The 16,522-nt window shown below is 46.5% G+C and overlaps 1 protein-coding gene across 2 annotated transcripts in view; it reads right to left on the minus strand.

The window, feature by feature from the left end:
* ARHGEF9 (Cdc42 guanine nucleotide exchange factor 9) overlaps positions 1-16,522 on the minus strand; it is a 408,379-nt gene that overhangs the window by 346,116 nt on the left and 45,741 nt on the right. For both annotated transcript variants that reach the window (XM_054996023.1, XM_054996022.1), the window contains exon 2: positions 7,217-9,473. In XM_054996023.1, the coding sequence (XP_054851998.1) occupies positions 7,217-9,433 (2,217 nt within the window). In that variant the 5' untranslated portion in view covers positions 9,434-9,473. The remainder of the gene's footprint in view (positions 1-7,216; positions 9,474-16,522) is intronic.

The raw sequence follows: 16,522 nt of genomic DNA on the forward strand, positions 1-16,522 counted from the left end.
CTTCCGTATTTGCATTAAGCTCCTACACGGGTTGAGTTCTGCCCCACATAATAAATCCTATCCGCTCCCCGCATCATCTTTCCAAGCATTTCTGTGCCCCAGCAGAGCCGGAAGCCCACCTTGCAATCACACATCATGATGGGGACCACAGAGCTGCCATTTTCAGAGGTGGCCCCAAGTTTCTCACAATGATTACTTCCAGCCTTAAAAACAGGCTCACGGAGGCAGCGCAAGCGAGCCATCGCCCCTCTTTGCCAGCTACACACTAGGCTGCTGCAATCAGGAGCAGAGGAGGCAGCTGTTGGGTACCTGCCCATCACGCCCGGATGCAGCACCAGCCAAGAACTGCCAGGAAACGCTCCTCATCCCTGTCCTGTCCTGGCATACAGCTGCAGGGGAGGCCCGGGGAGTCCCCCCAAGTACATTTGGCTCCTTGCCAGCTGCTGCCTACCGGCCTGAAGACGTCATTGGCAGAAAGGGGAGAGCAGCCGGGCACCCCACCCTGTTGCCTGCCTCTGACACAGTTCTCCGCTCTTCAGCAAAAACCTATTGCTCTGGGCACTGCCAAAGTGTTACAATTGGCTTTGCTTGAGTGTTTTCTGTAATCTGCCTTTAGAGGAAAGGCAAGGAAGGCATTCAAGACATGAAAAGTGGGCTAGAATCTGCACTGCCCATAAACCGTAGGGGAGAACAAACTTGCCTTGCCATCTCCTTTTTTTAAAAGGCCCGTCTCTTGATACCATTGGTTGTTCTGCTCTGATATCACAGTCGCTTCAGCTACCACTGACTTTCCCTTGTGGGCCAGGCCAGCCATGGGCCAGGCACCTGAGTGATACAGCAGGAGCTGGGAAGCGTTCAGCTTGGAATTCTACAGCTCAGAAGCAGCTGCAGTTAAGCTGAACCACGTCGACTCTGCCCGCGTGCCCCAGGTTTTCAAGGGAGAGCCTGCTGCTCCTGAAGGTCACAGTCCAGGGGTCCTGCGCTGTAACATCCACTCAGCAGCTCCAGACAGACACTTGCAGCTCAATAGTCCGGGGTACGATCATGGGAAAGGGCGCAGGGCCTTCCCTTTACTTCACTTGATGGAGCTCATCCAAGTTTTAATGTTCCTCTCGGCTGCCGCGAAGAACACAGATTTTATTATAATCTGCACTCAAGTCAAACACTTGGGAGGCTGAGCATTATGCACTCGCATAGCAATGTGTACATAGCACTTAAGAGAATCACCTATGGGTGGGGAGGGGAGAACAGGGGCTGGTGGCCATCTCAGTGCAGAGGGCGGAGGAAGGAGGCGGCAGCGGCCACATCGGAAGCACCTTGACCCACAAGGGCAAACGGCCTCTCCGGTCGGTGTCCAGAAGGGCAACAGACAGGCAACTATGTGAGGCTGACGGTGGATTACATTTATAACTGGCCGTGGATATCGGATTTATCAAATCCCAGAAAATGAGAAATCTTGATTTCACCCAAAGCCTGCAGAGGGCAGTCAAAGACTACAGTGAAGGAAAGCCAGGTGTCCTTAAAACTGTGGGCCAGCCGTGACGGTTATACACAGGATAGGTTAAGTGGCAGGAAGGGCCAAACCAGATCACACTCTGTCTAGGAGGCCCATAAATGTATCTTCACAGCACTTTCACAAGGAATAGCAGCTATGCAGGACTCCTATTTGGATCAGAGCTGCCGCATGAGTGAGTGCGTGTGTGCATGCGTGCGCACACGTAATTGAGGAGGGATTTAACCTTTCCCTCTCTATGCAAATTAGCTAATTGAAAGCAATCCCTTTTTCCAGGGGCTATTATTGGTTCTGAAAAGGAAAAGGGTCAGACACTCTCTCTTTCCCTGCCATTCTCCTCTCCAAAGCTATCTACTGCCTGGAGAGGAGCCAGTTTGAGCAAGTAAGGGTTAAACCTTCTCTGTGCATTTACTATTTCCCTTTAAAAAAGGATCTCCTAATGTCATGTTTAGTTTCATCCTATAGAATGCTGGATGATGCAACACCCCTTCCCACTTCTTGCTCTTCACATTAAATCACTTGGGCTTATCAATTTCTTTAATCTCAGGCAAATCTGCCCCTAGAAAGCATTACTTCTTCCTTGCAAGGCAGCATCAAGAACCTGAGAAGTGGATACCTGAACACCGTTCTGGGGGTCTTTTATGTTCATTTGGGTGAGAAGGGATGAAGCAGCCCACTTCCAGGATGAGCAGAGCTTCAGGTATCAAGAGCGCCCTCCTCACCGGCACGACTGCTGAAACCCACCTGAGACGACCCCCACCCCCAGTCCCTTCTTTTGTTCTACTGGTGAACCCAGTCCTGTCTACTCTGCGCCACATCAGAGAAGCACGGAGCGGGGAGTGCAGAGTACAGGCTCAGCCAGACGGCCTGACTCTCCATTCTATGGTCCAAGGCCAATGACACGGATATGCTACGAGGTAAGTACAAGTCAAAGAGGGAAAAGATCTTGCCCTTCAACCTTTTGCAGAGGAAGATGGGGACACACCTGTGACTGAGCCCAACCCTCTGTGCCGTTACAGATGGCTGAAGAATGCACTCACTGGCGGCAGGCTGTGTTCATTGGCTCAACAACAGCCCGTCCTCCACTGATTTAAAAGCCAAGAGGGCGTTTGTTCTTTTGGCAAGGTTCCTTTTGGAAAATATAATTAATCTTCAATCTGTTATCAACTGTTCAAAATATACTCCAGCAGCTACCATGCGTGAAAGGGCTGGCTGTGCACAGTGCTCATGTGCATGTGTTGACTAGAGGCGAGAAGTACCCATTCCTTCCCCTACTTGAGGCCAATAGGGGTCCTAGACACTGAAACCTGGGTCAAGGGGGCAGTGGAAGTTCAAGGCATTTTGCTGCCAGAGGCCCCTGCCGCCCTCGTCTCACTGCTACTACGAGGCAGCCCGGACCCCCATCCAGGGCCCTGGAGGAGCTAATGCTTCCAGACTCTTCACTCTGCCAAGCCTGCCTGAAACTCATGCAGCCAAGTTACATTTGCCTTTCAGGCACCCCAAACTCTCACAAGAGTCTTACAAGAATTCAGTGAGCTCTATAGGACATGTGTGGATTACTATGCTGGTTTTAGAGAGACTTGGGGAGAGGTGGTGAGCCCCACCAACTCTGAGGACGAGGCAGCTCCATCCCACCCACCAGTTAGCAGCCTTCTAGGGCTGCTTTTCAGGAGAAGGTTTTCTTTTTTTTTAATGATGGGAGAAAATGACATGGAACTCTGTGCCACATCTAATTCAACCTCTTATGTCTTGCAAAACATCTGGCAAGCGATTGCAGGAGCAAGGGGCTGTGTTGGGCTTGCAGGGTCCAGGTCTGTTCCCCTGGCTTCTTTCCAGAGCAAGTGACAAAAGGGCACCAGAACCCCATGACAAGTTTGTATGGCCGTTTCACTCACTGAGCCATTACTATCCCATGTCCGGAGGGCGATTCTGCTTTCCCCCCTCTCTAGAATGCTGGTGAACTATAACCAGCTTTCTGATGCTCAAGATACCTCTTATCTGGGCCTGCAAAATGCACTGCAAATTAGCTGGAGATCGTTATTTTTGTGCCTTGTTTTGCCCTTAATATTCTTGTCACCCAAAATAGCAAACAGCTTTGCATTCCTGGGGCCGGAAGAGTCAATAGGTTGCTCTTATCATCTTAATCCTGGCAGTCATTAGGAGATTTTGCTTTTTAGGGAGGGGAAGAGATTTCCTGTTGCAAGACCTCCGACCACTCTGACCGAGAGTGTGTTTCTGTAAATGACAACAGGACCAAATAAACACATTTTGCACCCATCTAGAGCCTTTGCCCTGGAAAACCATTCAGCAGATGCAACCGGGAGAGCAAGCTGTGATGGGAGGGATTCAGCCACAGTTCCCAGTAAAATATCAGATGTCAGAGATTACAACACAGAGCAGTTTCCAAATTTCCTGGTATGCCTCAATCAGAGATAATTTTTGAGGGTTTTCCAATGACTAGATGTGCCCAGAGCCTGCCTGGCAGGAGCCTGTGCCAGCTTCAAAGCACAGTTTGGTGAACACATGCCACACATTGACGTGATGAACATGTCAGATTCCAGGTGTGTGTGTGTGTGTGTGTGTGGGCGGGGTCATATTTCATAGATTCATAACGTTGGAAGGGACCTCTAGGGCCATCTAGGAAGGGACCTCTAGGATCATCTAGGGTCCCCAAACTCCTTGCACAATGCAGGGAAATCACAATTACCTCCTCTCCCCCACCCCCCCACCCCGCAAATGACCCCTGCGCCATGCCCAGAAGATGGCAAAGCACCGTCAGGATACCTAGCCGAACTGGCCTGGGGGAAATTTCCACCTGCTATGAAGAAGAAGGACAGGTCAGGTCCAAGGAGAGCTGAGATGCCGATGGGTCCAGAGCTTCAAAGGGAACCTTTGCCCAAAAGCTCAATAGATCAGATCAGATTCGTTTTATTGTATATGGCCATTGGCCTTCACAATATCAAAACACTCTCGAATGTCAGTATAATACATAATCAAAATGATCAGGGAATCAAACACTTCAAAACCACATAAAATGCCCTACTAAAAAAAACCTTTAAAATTAATGAAACCTTCTAAAAGCAACCACAGCGAATCAATGGCTGCAAAAGCTCAATAGATAAGGCAGGGGTGCTAGGCACAAAACGCCCACAAGAAGAACAGAACGAGGCAGGCTCCTGGCTCCAGCCACACGCTCAGCCCCACAGGCAAGAGGCTACAAAAAAGGCTGTCTTGGGTAAAGGAAAGCAGCCAGTTTGCGACAAGCTCCACCTACTAACCTGCCATTTTGTTCTTGAAAGTTCCCAAGGCTCTTGAAAAATATTAGACAGCTCCCAGAAACATCAGGGGAGACCACCCCTCCCCTTTCTTAGATAATTGATACATCTTAGACAACTTTATTCTATTTGTTTATATATCCACCCATTTTTAACCCATTCCTCTTCTAAGGGGCTCAAGGTGGTATGCTTCCTTTCCACTATTCTTCCTTTTCACCTTTTCCTCATGACACCCTTGGGAGTTAGGTTAGGCTGAGAGACTATGACTGCCCAAGATCATTCAATAAGCTTCATAACTGAGAGTCTCTCTACACAAGACATTTTACACAGGGACGCTCAAGTTTAGGGAGAAGCAAAGTTAGTCGGGAAGCATAGTTTTAAAAGACAGAGCCCGTGGAGATCACTTCACAGAGGGTTTGTTAATTTCATCTTCGCCTCCCCAAAGGCTCTGTCAACTTCACCTTCCCTTTAGGGAGGCAAATTAACAAGCCCTCTGAGGAGTAATCTCCAGCTTTGTCTTTTTGAACTATGCTTCCTGGCTAAAATTGCGTCTCCCTGCACTTGAGCATCCTCATGTAAGATGTCTTGTATAGAGAGACTCTGATTGGGAATTTGAACCCAGGTCCTAGCTTTATACTATCCACTGTATCACACTAGCTATCCTAGTGTATCTATCAAATACATGAAGTGCAGTTGGCAGCCATATATAGAGACATGAGTAGAAAAGGGGGAGGGAGTAGGGGTGTGTGCTTTGGGTGTCTGATTCAGGTAAAATACTCGAATCAGACCCCATTTGTAAAGATTTGGGATTCTTGAATCGGGGCCAGCATGGGGGCGTTTTTTTCCTTCTCCTCTGCTACAGGTCTGCAAGGCAGAGGAGGAGGCCTTCACTGCCAGCCCCCAAAATCAGAGGTCAGGTAAGTGGGGGGCTGGGGCTGGTGAGGGGGTGGGGTGGGGCTGGGGCTAAGGGCCCTGCCGCTTGCAAGCAGCAGGTCCCTTTAAACTATCAGCTGTCAGGCGTCTGGGGGGATCCCCCCTGCCGCTTGCCAGCTGATAGTTTAAAGGGACCTGTGCTTAAACAGGCAGGGGGGGGGTGATGGGTGGGGGTGCTGGGAGAAAACCCAGCCCCCTGAGTCACTGTAGAATGCTCCAAATCTTTACGGAGCATTCCGAAGTGATTCAAACACGCGAATCCGAAGCAGCTTGCTATTTCGGGTCTTGGGTGTTCCCAAATGTTTTTGCTGCTTCGGGTAAACCCGAAGCAGGAAACCCGAATATTTTCGGGCTGCACACCCCTGGGAGGGAGGGAAGGCAGCTCAGTCTAGCCCGATCTCCTCAGATCTCGGAAGCTAGGCAGGGTCGGTACTTGGATGGGCAAACACCAAGGAAGACTGCAGAGGAGCCCACTGGCAAACCACCTCTGCTTCTCACTTGCCTTGAAAGTCTCTTACTGGGGTCACCATAAAGTGATTGTGACTTGATGGCACATACACACACAGAGAGAAGAGGGGAAACAGTAAATAATGAAACTGAAAAGTGCAGCTATGTTAAAGGTACAGTCTGTGACCTTTCTAGGAAAATCTCAAATCTGTACAAGATAACAGTGAGTATTTTTTATATATTTGAACTGTGCATAAAACTGACAGAGTGTACAAACTATGATGCTTAATGAGGAGGAGGGGGAGAAAGGTAGGCAGAAATAGGCTACAATGAGTCAAGATGTTTCCAAAATTCTCCTCAGTTTGGGAAGTTTTGAATTAACTGTTTCTGAAGTGCAATCAGCGTATCAGGGATCTTTCAATGTTCCACTCTTTATTCCCGAACTTTGTACAGTGTCCTGTGCATATGTACTTGGCTGAAGTTTCTCCAGCCCATTTGCCTATTCCTTCAGTGTTACTGATATACATGTGTGCATTAATGAAACATTGCAAAAAAGCAACCATGATGTAATTGTATGTATGACTACAATTACAGTACAATCCTAAGGGCACTTTCCTGAGAGTAAGCCCCACTGAATAGACCTTAGTCTGAGTTTAGGATAGCGTTGTTGTTTTTGTGCAATGTTTTACCAGTGCACAAAAACCTGTAAAGAAAAAACACTGAAAGAATCTGGATGCAATCATACAATTAAATCCAGATAGCTTTTTTGCTGTCTTTTATCAACATGCCCAGGCACATGAACAGCATCCAGGAAAGCAGCAGCAAAGAAGGTACAAATGATCTGAAGCAAGAACTGAAAACTGAAGCAAACTGCACGTGCAGTTCTGGAATTAATTATAGCAATTCCCCTAGTTACACTAGAATTAAGGAGGAATATAATGCAATATGAAACAAGTTTCCAGAAAAATTAAGGAATGGAGCACAGGAAATCCACTCTTCCCTGACAATTACATGTTGAGAAGACTGCTAGACTTCAGTGACGTCTTACCTTTCCATGGTTGAATTCGTTGAAGGAGACAACTGTACATAGGCTCATCTGGAATGGGTGATGGATCTCCCTGTACTTAAAATGTTCCACTTTACGAGGTTTCCCCCTAGGGCTTTGTTTGGACGGGAAAGTTTTTCCATTGACTTCCACAGCGGGATTCTCTTGATCTAGTACTTGCCTGTCAAGGGTAGGACAGTTTAAAGGAGCAGATGTATAGGAAGTGTACGCATCCTCCAGAATACTGCCCAAGCTCTGAGTAGCGGATGGAGCTGTACTAATGTTCTGAAAACCTACAGAACTTTCTAAATCACAGGTATCTGTCAGCGTACCTGTTAAATCCTGAGTATTCTCAGGGATCTGTTTATCTACTAGTATAGTCCCCAAGTCTGGATTATCAACTGGAGGAAACTCCACATCTTGGCTAACTTGAGAAATGCCATCGTCATATTTAGTATCTACTGGAGTTCCACAGTCAGTCCTTGTATTTGCTACAGTACTGGTTAAATCTTGACTACCACCCATAGTACTAATGTCCTTTGGAAGAGCACTTAGGTCCACAGTACTCCTGTCTGTCTTATATGAAAGTTCTGATTCAGTGTCACACCAGTTTTTGTAATCCAGAGGCACATTTTCCATGTTTGTAGCATCCAACTTAGCTTCGGTAAAATCTTGACCCTTTAAGCAAAGTGTACCCAAGCCCCGAGTATCATCCAAGCTGTCAGTGTTACTCTGGACCCAAGAATCTAATACCCATGTTTCTATTGGAGCAGTACCTACACCCCTATGATCAACTTGATGAAGAAGGGGGTCATCTATCGGCAACAGTTCCATAGCTAGACCACGCACACCATGAAATGCACAGCAGTCATTAGGAAATTCTGAGAAGGGAAAAGCAGACAAACTTGTGCCAGGGGGTGGAAAGGATGTTTCATTGAAACTGCCATTTTCACTACTTAAAACAGAACTAGAGACTTCTTGAGAAATCTCTGCATTTTCATTTCCTTTACACCGCTTTTTACTTGCTGAGCTTCTTGAATTGTGCTTATCCCAGATGCCAGAATCTGGAAACATTCCGGTAGAAGAGAGAACTCCGGCTTTATCGTTTGTGATGACCAGCAGCTGCGGGTGAGGTGCGACCTCTTGCCTTCGATGACCACGACTGATGTTAGGCCTTTGTTCTTCCTGTGAAAATGTTTTGGAAGAACCCCGCCACTTCCTAGCTGCCTCAGCAACACTGCTGAAGAATCGACGGACCCCACCAAAGTGAGTGCTTTTAATGGCATTCCTGGGTCTTTTAGGCTGGCCAACTTCTGCCTCCTCCTCACATCTCAAGTCAAACTCAAAATAAGAAGAGGAATTATCCATTGCATTTTCAAGCTCCTGAAAGTTTGGCTCAATTCTTTCATCTTGTAGCTTTGAATTATCCTTGCTTGTTAATGAAAATCCTTTCAAATAACTCCAGACATCAGAACTCCTTCCTTTTCTATTCTCAGGCACAGCAACTGTGTGTCTCCTTTGAGTGTCCCCTTGTGTGAATCCAGATTTTGGAGAATTTTCAAACTCTGGAACCACACTCTTTTGAGGTGACGTTTTGTAACAGTCATTGCTGGCATCTTCTCCATTTATTCCAATGTCCACAATCCGGTGCCACTTACTTTCACTGGTGTCCATATCTAGCACACAGCTGTTAAGCTCCACATCTTCCAAAGAAGAATCCAACTCCTCAATGTAGCCTGCGTAGGAATGACGGAAAGGCCTTTGACCTTCACCGAGCTTCTTGATTCTGTGACGTGCCTTCTGCTCAATGTCCTCCAGAGTTTCCTCCGTGATGATAACGGCCTTGCTTTTGGAGACATTCTTGGATGTGCCAGATGACCGTAGCTTCTTGAAAGATCTCACTCTTTCCATAAAGGACATCTTATGATTTTGTTCCAAGACCTCCATGTTATCTCCAAAAAGGATCATAGACTGGGGTCTTTTGGAATTCATGGAGGTGCCTTTCTTCCGGCTAACAAAGTTCCAAATCCGATTGCCCTTAGTCTTCTTTTTATACCTAGCTGCATCCTCCTGTTCACAGCCATCAGAATTCGGATCTGCACTTCTTTCCTTCGAATGCACTTGAGAAATCTTACTGGTGTATCCATTCGGAACTGGCCTAGAGCAGGCATGCTGACTATACTCTACAAATTCCATCCCTCCAACTGACAAATCCTCCATCTAAGGGTCATGGCTCCATTGTTATCAGATGCTTCTTCTTCTGCAGAGTTTAAAAGAAAGACAAAAATATAATTCAATTAGCTGTTTCTGGAAAGTTGCGTTTCTGAAAACAGATCCACATTCCTGACATTAAGAGCTACTTTTGCAATCAACTTCCAAAGGGCCCAAAACACAACATTTAATAACTTCCTAAATGGGTGGAGAAAATAATACTTTCAAAAATCCTTTTCTTTACTCTTCTAGAGCTGAATATGCATATTTTGGAGGACCAACTCTGCTCCACCTTGTGCTGCACAGTAAATATAATCCATTGTAAAACTGGAAACATGCTAGTCATGAATGGTTCAGAGTTTCTCCATGCACTGTAGCAAGAATCTCCATAGGAGCCCCCTTGCTAGAAGCCAAAACTGGCCCTCACTTCATCACAAGTCCAAACCGAAAATCCTATCAATAGATTTTTCAGTCATGTTCACACAATTCTGCAAAGCATATACCAAACCACTTTTGTCTTCCTTCATACCATCTGGCTGACAAGACCCCAGCTACACTATCGCCAGAGCTGGTGGTGAAAAAACAGGTTCAGAAGGGGAAGGGGTTGATGCGGTAGGACTGCTAGATAACCATGCGGTGTGTTAGCGTGAGTATATGTATGAGAAAGGCAGTAAGTATGTATGCTTAGGAGTGACACTCAAGAAGCTGTATACTACTCTTTTCTTGCCCTTTTCAGTTCAACTTTTTCAGTTACATTTGCCACATCAAAAGGGGCAAAAAGCAAAATAATAATGGGCCAAACATAATGCAAGGCCTTTGCCTGGGTTCAAAGCCTTTGCCTCTTCAGAGTTCTCTCTGCAGGTATGTTTGTAACTGCAACATCCTCTCCCTTAAACACGGAGTGCTGGTACACATTTGATATCTCAAGTTCGAAAACCAGCCAACTCCTTACGCTGGTTTTCAAAAGGGAGGAATGGCAAAATATGCAACAGGTTTGAGATGGGGGGAACAGAGACTGGGAAACAAGCTACAAATGACACCTGACACAAGTTGGACACTTGTCAGCTTACCTCAAGTTTTGATGGGAAATGTAGTGGTCTTACAGCTTGGCTCTCAATTTAATTGAAATTTACAGAAACACCCCCCCACACACACACACACAGTGGAGGGGAAGGGGGGCGCCTGGCAAGAGCCCGATGCCTGCACTCCCCTCCCGACCACGTTCTTCCTTCCATAGACAGCTGTAAACTTCAATTAAATGGAGAGCCAAGCTGCAAGACCAGGACGCCTACATTTCCCATCAAAACCTGAGGGAAACTGACAAGTGTCCAACCTGTGTCAGGCGTCACTTGTAGCTTGGCTCTGGGAGCGGAGGATCCCCTCCCCCACGGGTGGTATGGGATCTCTAGGGCCCTGGCCCCAATCAACACTGTTGGAAAACAGAGATACTGTACCGTAAGCATACTCAGGACATGCCAATTTACTCACACCGTGGGGAGAGGCCGTAGTTCAGTGACAGAATATATGCTCATCATGCTGAAGCACACTCACAAACACAAAAAAGGAAGGTGTTTTCGAGGTAAAAGCCTGGGTAAAGAACGCCTGAAACTCTGTGAGAGTGGAAACATAAGGAGTGCTGATTGAGGCCAGGGCCCTAGAGATCCCATACCAGTGGTGGGGGAGGGGATCCTCCGCTCCCAGTCTCCATCCCCCCCCATCTCTCACCTGGCCGGGGGGGGGAGGTGTGGGAATGGGCACCCTGCAGCGTGCTCCTGTGCCCTCCAGACCACGTTGTTGCACTAGCAATGATGTCATTCTGGCATAATGTGGAAGCAACAGATCCTACGTGGGGCTGATTTGATAAAAATCAGCCCCCAAACACTACGTTTTGGGGGCAAGCCCTCCTGGTGTGCACCCCAGCCCCGCCCCACAATTTCAAGCCCAGGAGACCTGGCATCCCTACAGGGCCCTCCTGAGGTATAAGTTTAAGATCACATAAGGGGGAGCTGAACTGCAGGTCCAAGGGCAAAGGCAGGTCTAAGAAACGGCCCTTTTCCAAAGCTCATACAGTCCTTGCCAAGTGGGTCACTTTGTCCCAACTGGAATGTTTGGCCCCAGGCAGCTGTGCATGAGCCACCGGCTCAGTCCATTCCCTCTGGGGCTCATCGTCATTCCCAAGATTCACAGCTGCAATTCTCTGAGCCATTTAATTCCAGGGAGCAGATTGGCAACAAAGGGACCGCATGAGAAACAGCAACAGGCATATGCATCTTAGCAACAGGCACACAAAAGCCCCAAACTATTCTTTTCTACATTTATTCCCCAACAATATACACATTATTTTGTTTTTCCAAGGACTGGCACTAGCTGAAGAGAGAGGCACAGAGATGAACACAAAAGGAAGAACCCTCTTGAACAGGATGTTTATATTTCATCAGAGAAAGAGGGATCTCTGGCCTCCTTTTTTCATCCAAAGAGAACATGTTGCAGCAGGGCCCAAATCCTGGGTTGCACCCAAGTACGGGAGTGTCAAGGGCCTCTTCGCCAGCTGCCTGCCACAGGAGCCTGACTGGAGCCAATTCTCCACCCATCATCACCTAGAGGCAACTTTCCAAGCAGGAATTCCTCACAAGGGGCGGTGCCAGCCAGGGATGGGGCCATTTTGCTTCTCCACCCAAGACAGAGCAGATAGGCAAAGCAAACGTCCAGCTACTGTGCTGCATTGTCCTCAGGAATAAAGATATAAGAGGAAAGGAAGAAGAGGCTGGACTAATACTTGTCAGAGATGCTTTAGGCTGATCCTGCACTGGGCAGGGGGTTGGACTAGATGGTCTGTATGGCCCCTTCCAACTCTATGATTCTATGAAAGGATGTACGTGGCTGTGCACTACACTGGGTGAATCCCCGTGATCACTTCTCACAGAATAGACCCTTTTGGCCAAAGAGAATGAAAAAGGATAGAGCACAATAAGGGCTATTTCACACAGAGGGGAAAAGACCCTACGTTTTCTACTGATGTACTCAGCCAAAAGTTGGGGCCAGTTGGGGCTAGCAGGTATACCTGCATGAGATACACATTTTCATGTTGAATACACTTTACATTTTTAAGGTGGAGATCTAAGAGGCTTTGTGTGTGAAGCAACTTAACTGTAAACCCTCATTGGCAATGTGCAGGCAATACTGGATCCATCAGGTAGAGGGAGGCTGAGGAACCAAAAAGCATTCCACAACAGGGGCGCACACAGCCTCACACAAATACACCCCCAGCACAGCTTGCCTGGTCTGATGGACAGGAGCTCTCCAGCGTATCCAACAGAGATGTTTCCTAGTCCAAACAGTGACTCTGGGGATTCATGCATGCTTTGTACGCTCAGCTCTGATTCTCCCCAATGCAAAGCAGCCCTCATTTTGCACACTGCTCTCAGGGCATCCCACTCCTCAGTTCACTGACCAGTCCCAGGGGAGGGTGGGTGGCCTGCCTTTCTTGCACGTTGGCTAAACACAGGAAGATTTAAGTTGCATCCAACTTCCAGTCAAGTGACACATTGCCCAAGTGGTGTCGTCGTGGTTACTAGGATCTGGAAGTTCAAATCCCCGCTCTGCCATGGAAGCTTGCTAGGTGATCACCTGGGCCAGCTACACACATGTTCTCAGCCTTACCTACCTCACAAGGTTGTTGCGAAGATAAAAGGGAGGAGAGGAGAATAATGTAAGATGCTTTAGGTCCCACCTGGGGAGGACGGTGGAGTATAAATGAAGTAAATAAAAATAAAAAAAGTATGTGGTTGCCATGAAAAATGCCCCCTCCGTGTTATATTATCTCCTCTTTGCAAACAATGTGCGTATACCCACCATGTAACATCAACATCTCATGCCTTATCCAGCCATGGCTCCCAATGACACAGTTCGGGGACAGAGAAAGGGACAATGGGCAGCCTTATGTTTGAGAAGTAAAACTGCATACTCCTGGGAGAGAGAGAATAAAGGGCTACCAAGAAGCTGTTTACAGGGGCAGCTCTGCTTGGTGCACAGTGTGATGCAATGTGTAAAACTGATGCAAAAGCCAGAATGCTTTCAAACAACCTCTCTGTTAGGGAGCGCAGGTATGATTTTCCTCACTTGTCCAACAGCTGACCTGTGGGAGTGTTTAAGAGCTTGGCGAGCTGTGAGAGGCAGGAGTCCTGCTGCGTTTGTCATCTTTTCACACAATTAAGCAGGCCAAGTCTGCTCCTGTTTCAGAAATTTGACGGCTGCTGGCTGGCCTTTCCCAGTTTGGCTCTCTGAGGTTTCCGATCTCTCTGGAATAATGCAGTCAAGTGGATGTGCATGACTGTCAAAGACTACTTTTAATGGGTTCCAACTAATAAAAGCACAATCTGTCAGCTAGTCTACACAGGGAATTTTAAAACTCCAGTCAATTCTGCCATATATACAGCATTGCCAAGGTTTGTTGTGGACTAGCCTGACCCACTAAACTTCATTTTGGCAATCCAAGCCATGTATGATCTGCATTTAAACCTAGATTAGGTTTTTAATAAATTAATTCCAAAAATACTGAAAGCACGGTGGGTTCAATTTAACTGAAAATGGCCAGGGCCAGAGGCAGGGGCGTAGGGGGTGGGATTCTAAATGTTTGCAATGTCTGCATTATACCCTTTGAACGCAGAGGTTGTACAGATAGTTGTATTTAGTTACCTGTAAATGGCAACCAAAGCTATGCAAAACTTAACTTCAAATAAACCACTTAACCATCAATAAAAACAATATAACCAAACAATACAACAGCCAGGGAACCTGCTCCCTACAAAGCTTTAATCACTCAGCAGGAAATGGCTTCAGAAGAAGTGACCAAGGAAGGAGCGGCAGAAAACTCCCTAGAAAAGCATTCCACAATGTGGGCCAGAGGCCACCGCAGACAAGGCCTGACTCCATGTCCTCATTAACTTCAAAAGTCTGAAAGGAGAGACACAGATGCAAGACCACGGAGCCAAGGGAGTCGCACAGCTTTGTTCTGATGTGGTCCCCATTTAACCTACCTGTCAGCTATGATCATCCACAAGATACCTTCTCCATGTGTCCCTCTCTCTGACTGAAATTAGGGAGGTAACCACAAGATAATTTTTACAAAATGTATACTGCCTTCTACAAAGTTTTTCAACAGTTTTTATAACTTGCTGCTTTAAAGTTTTTGTGTTTTATATTGTTTTAAATCTGCTATCCACCTTGGGTCCCTGCTGCCTGGCAGAAAGGTGAGTTGATGAAGGTTTTAAATGAATAAATAAGGGGGCAGGCCTTTTCCATCCTGGCACTGTGTCTTTGGAATGCTTTCCGAGCCTTTGGAACTACTGATGCCATATAAAGGCGGTTGATCATCCAGACTTCCTGAATTGTTTTCATTTTGGCAATTTCAGTGCTGAGTTCGGATTCACTTGCACTGACAATTTTTATCATTTTCTTGCTGCTTTATTTATGATTTCTTCCCAACGGCAACCTGAAGCTGCTTATGAAAAGACAACTTAAATGAAAAAGCAGAAGAAACAAAAATTACAGTCAACTCCACCTCAGGCCCTGAGCCCTGGGCGTGTGAGTGAATGCACAGCCGCCGCAGTCCAGGTATTGGAAAGTATGTATGCTTCCATAAGAACTACAGCAGAGAATTACGCCCCTGAGGAAGTGAAGGGACAAAATCTGAGCTTTTGAGCCGGCCCCAGATAGGGCATGGAACCGTAACTCCATTGGTTCTGTTTTCTACCGTGTATAAAGTCAAGCAAAAGAGAAAAGAAGACACATCACTGAAAAAGATTTTTCTCTGGACTTTATTGCCTTCCCGGTTGGGTTATTTCTGTATACGTATATGTACATGATTGATTGGATATTTATATATTTATTGGATATGAATTTTGCACACTGCACTTTTGAAATAATTTTGATATTCTAGAAGGTTGTTATTATTTTCTCCCAAGAGTTTTCTCTCTGCTAGTGTTGGTTATCAGGCCAGGCCTGGCCTGGCAACTTTACTACACAGATCAGCAATGGGAGTAAACTGGGAGAGGTCAGATGGCATCACAACGTCACTTCCCTGGAAGTGATGTCATATACTGCTCAATGCTCTAGCAGTCCCCCAAAATTCCATGGTAGAACTGCAGGTTTGGGGGGGATCATTAGAGCATCATGTGGACACCATGACATCACTTCCTATTATGTGACCATCATGTTCTTCCACCACTCCAAAGCTTCCAGTCATTGCTGGCCTCCAGCTGGCAACCCTACAGTCCCTCAAACTGTGGCCTAGTAAGCAATAACAACACTCTCTTCCTATTATATTAACACCTTGTGCTGTTGGATGGATCCCAGACAACAGGTAAGTACACAAGTCCAACGTTGCTCCTGTATGTAATTGATATTGATTTTTCTCCCTCACAGACAGCAACTCCAGGAAGGTCCAGAAATCCAACGCTTCCCACCCAACAGACGGCAGCAGACTTTTTATGCTCTTGATGCAGATATCCATGCTTTAACTTGCCACTATTTGTTATTCTATACGCCCTTGATAAAGGTTTCCGAAACTGACCTAAGCTAGCGGGCTGTTGGGAGGGGGGGGATGTATTGAATTTCTGGACCTCCCTGGAGTTGCTGCCTTTGAGGTGTTCTTATTGCAATGTATATTGAGCTCATTTTGTATTGCATTGTATTTTGGATGTCACTTTCATGATTATTCATTTTGTATAGTTGTTTTAATATTGTACGCATAATTGTTCTGTTTATTATTTTGCACATGATATTGGCATTCTGCACTTTAAAATCACCTTTGGATATATTGCACCTTAGAGACCAACAAGATTTTCAGAGTCTAAGCTTTCAAGAGGCAGAGCTCCCCTCTTCCCTTCAAGAGTCAGATATCCATTCTTCAAACAGTGTCTGAAGAAGGGAGCTCTGACTCTCAAAAGCTTACACCCTGAAAATCTTGTTGGTCTCTAAGTTGCTCCTGGACTCAAATCTTGCTATTCTACTATGGACCAACATGGCTATCCACCTAAAACTATTAACACAGCAAGTTGCCTGCCACAACAAGTTGCCTCCCACTGAGTCATACCACTG

The sequence above is a fragment of the Eublepharis macularius genome, chromosome 13, assembly GCF_028583425.1.
Source record: "Eublepharis macularius isolate TG4126 chromosome 13, MPM_Emac_v1.0, whole genome shotgun sequence".
Lineage (NCBI taxonomy): Eukaryota > Metazoa > Chordata > Lepidosauria > Squamata > Eublepharidae > Eublepharis > Eublepharis macularius.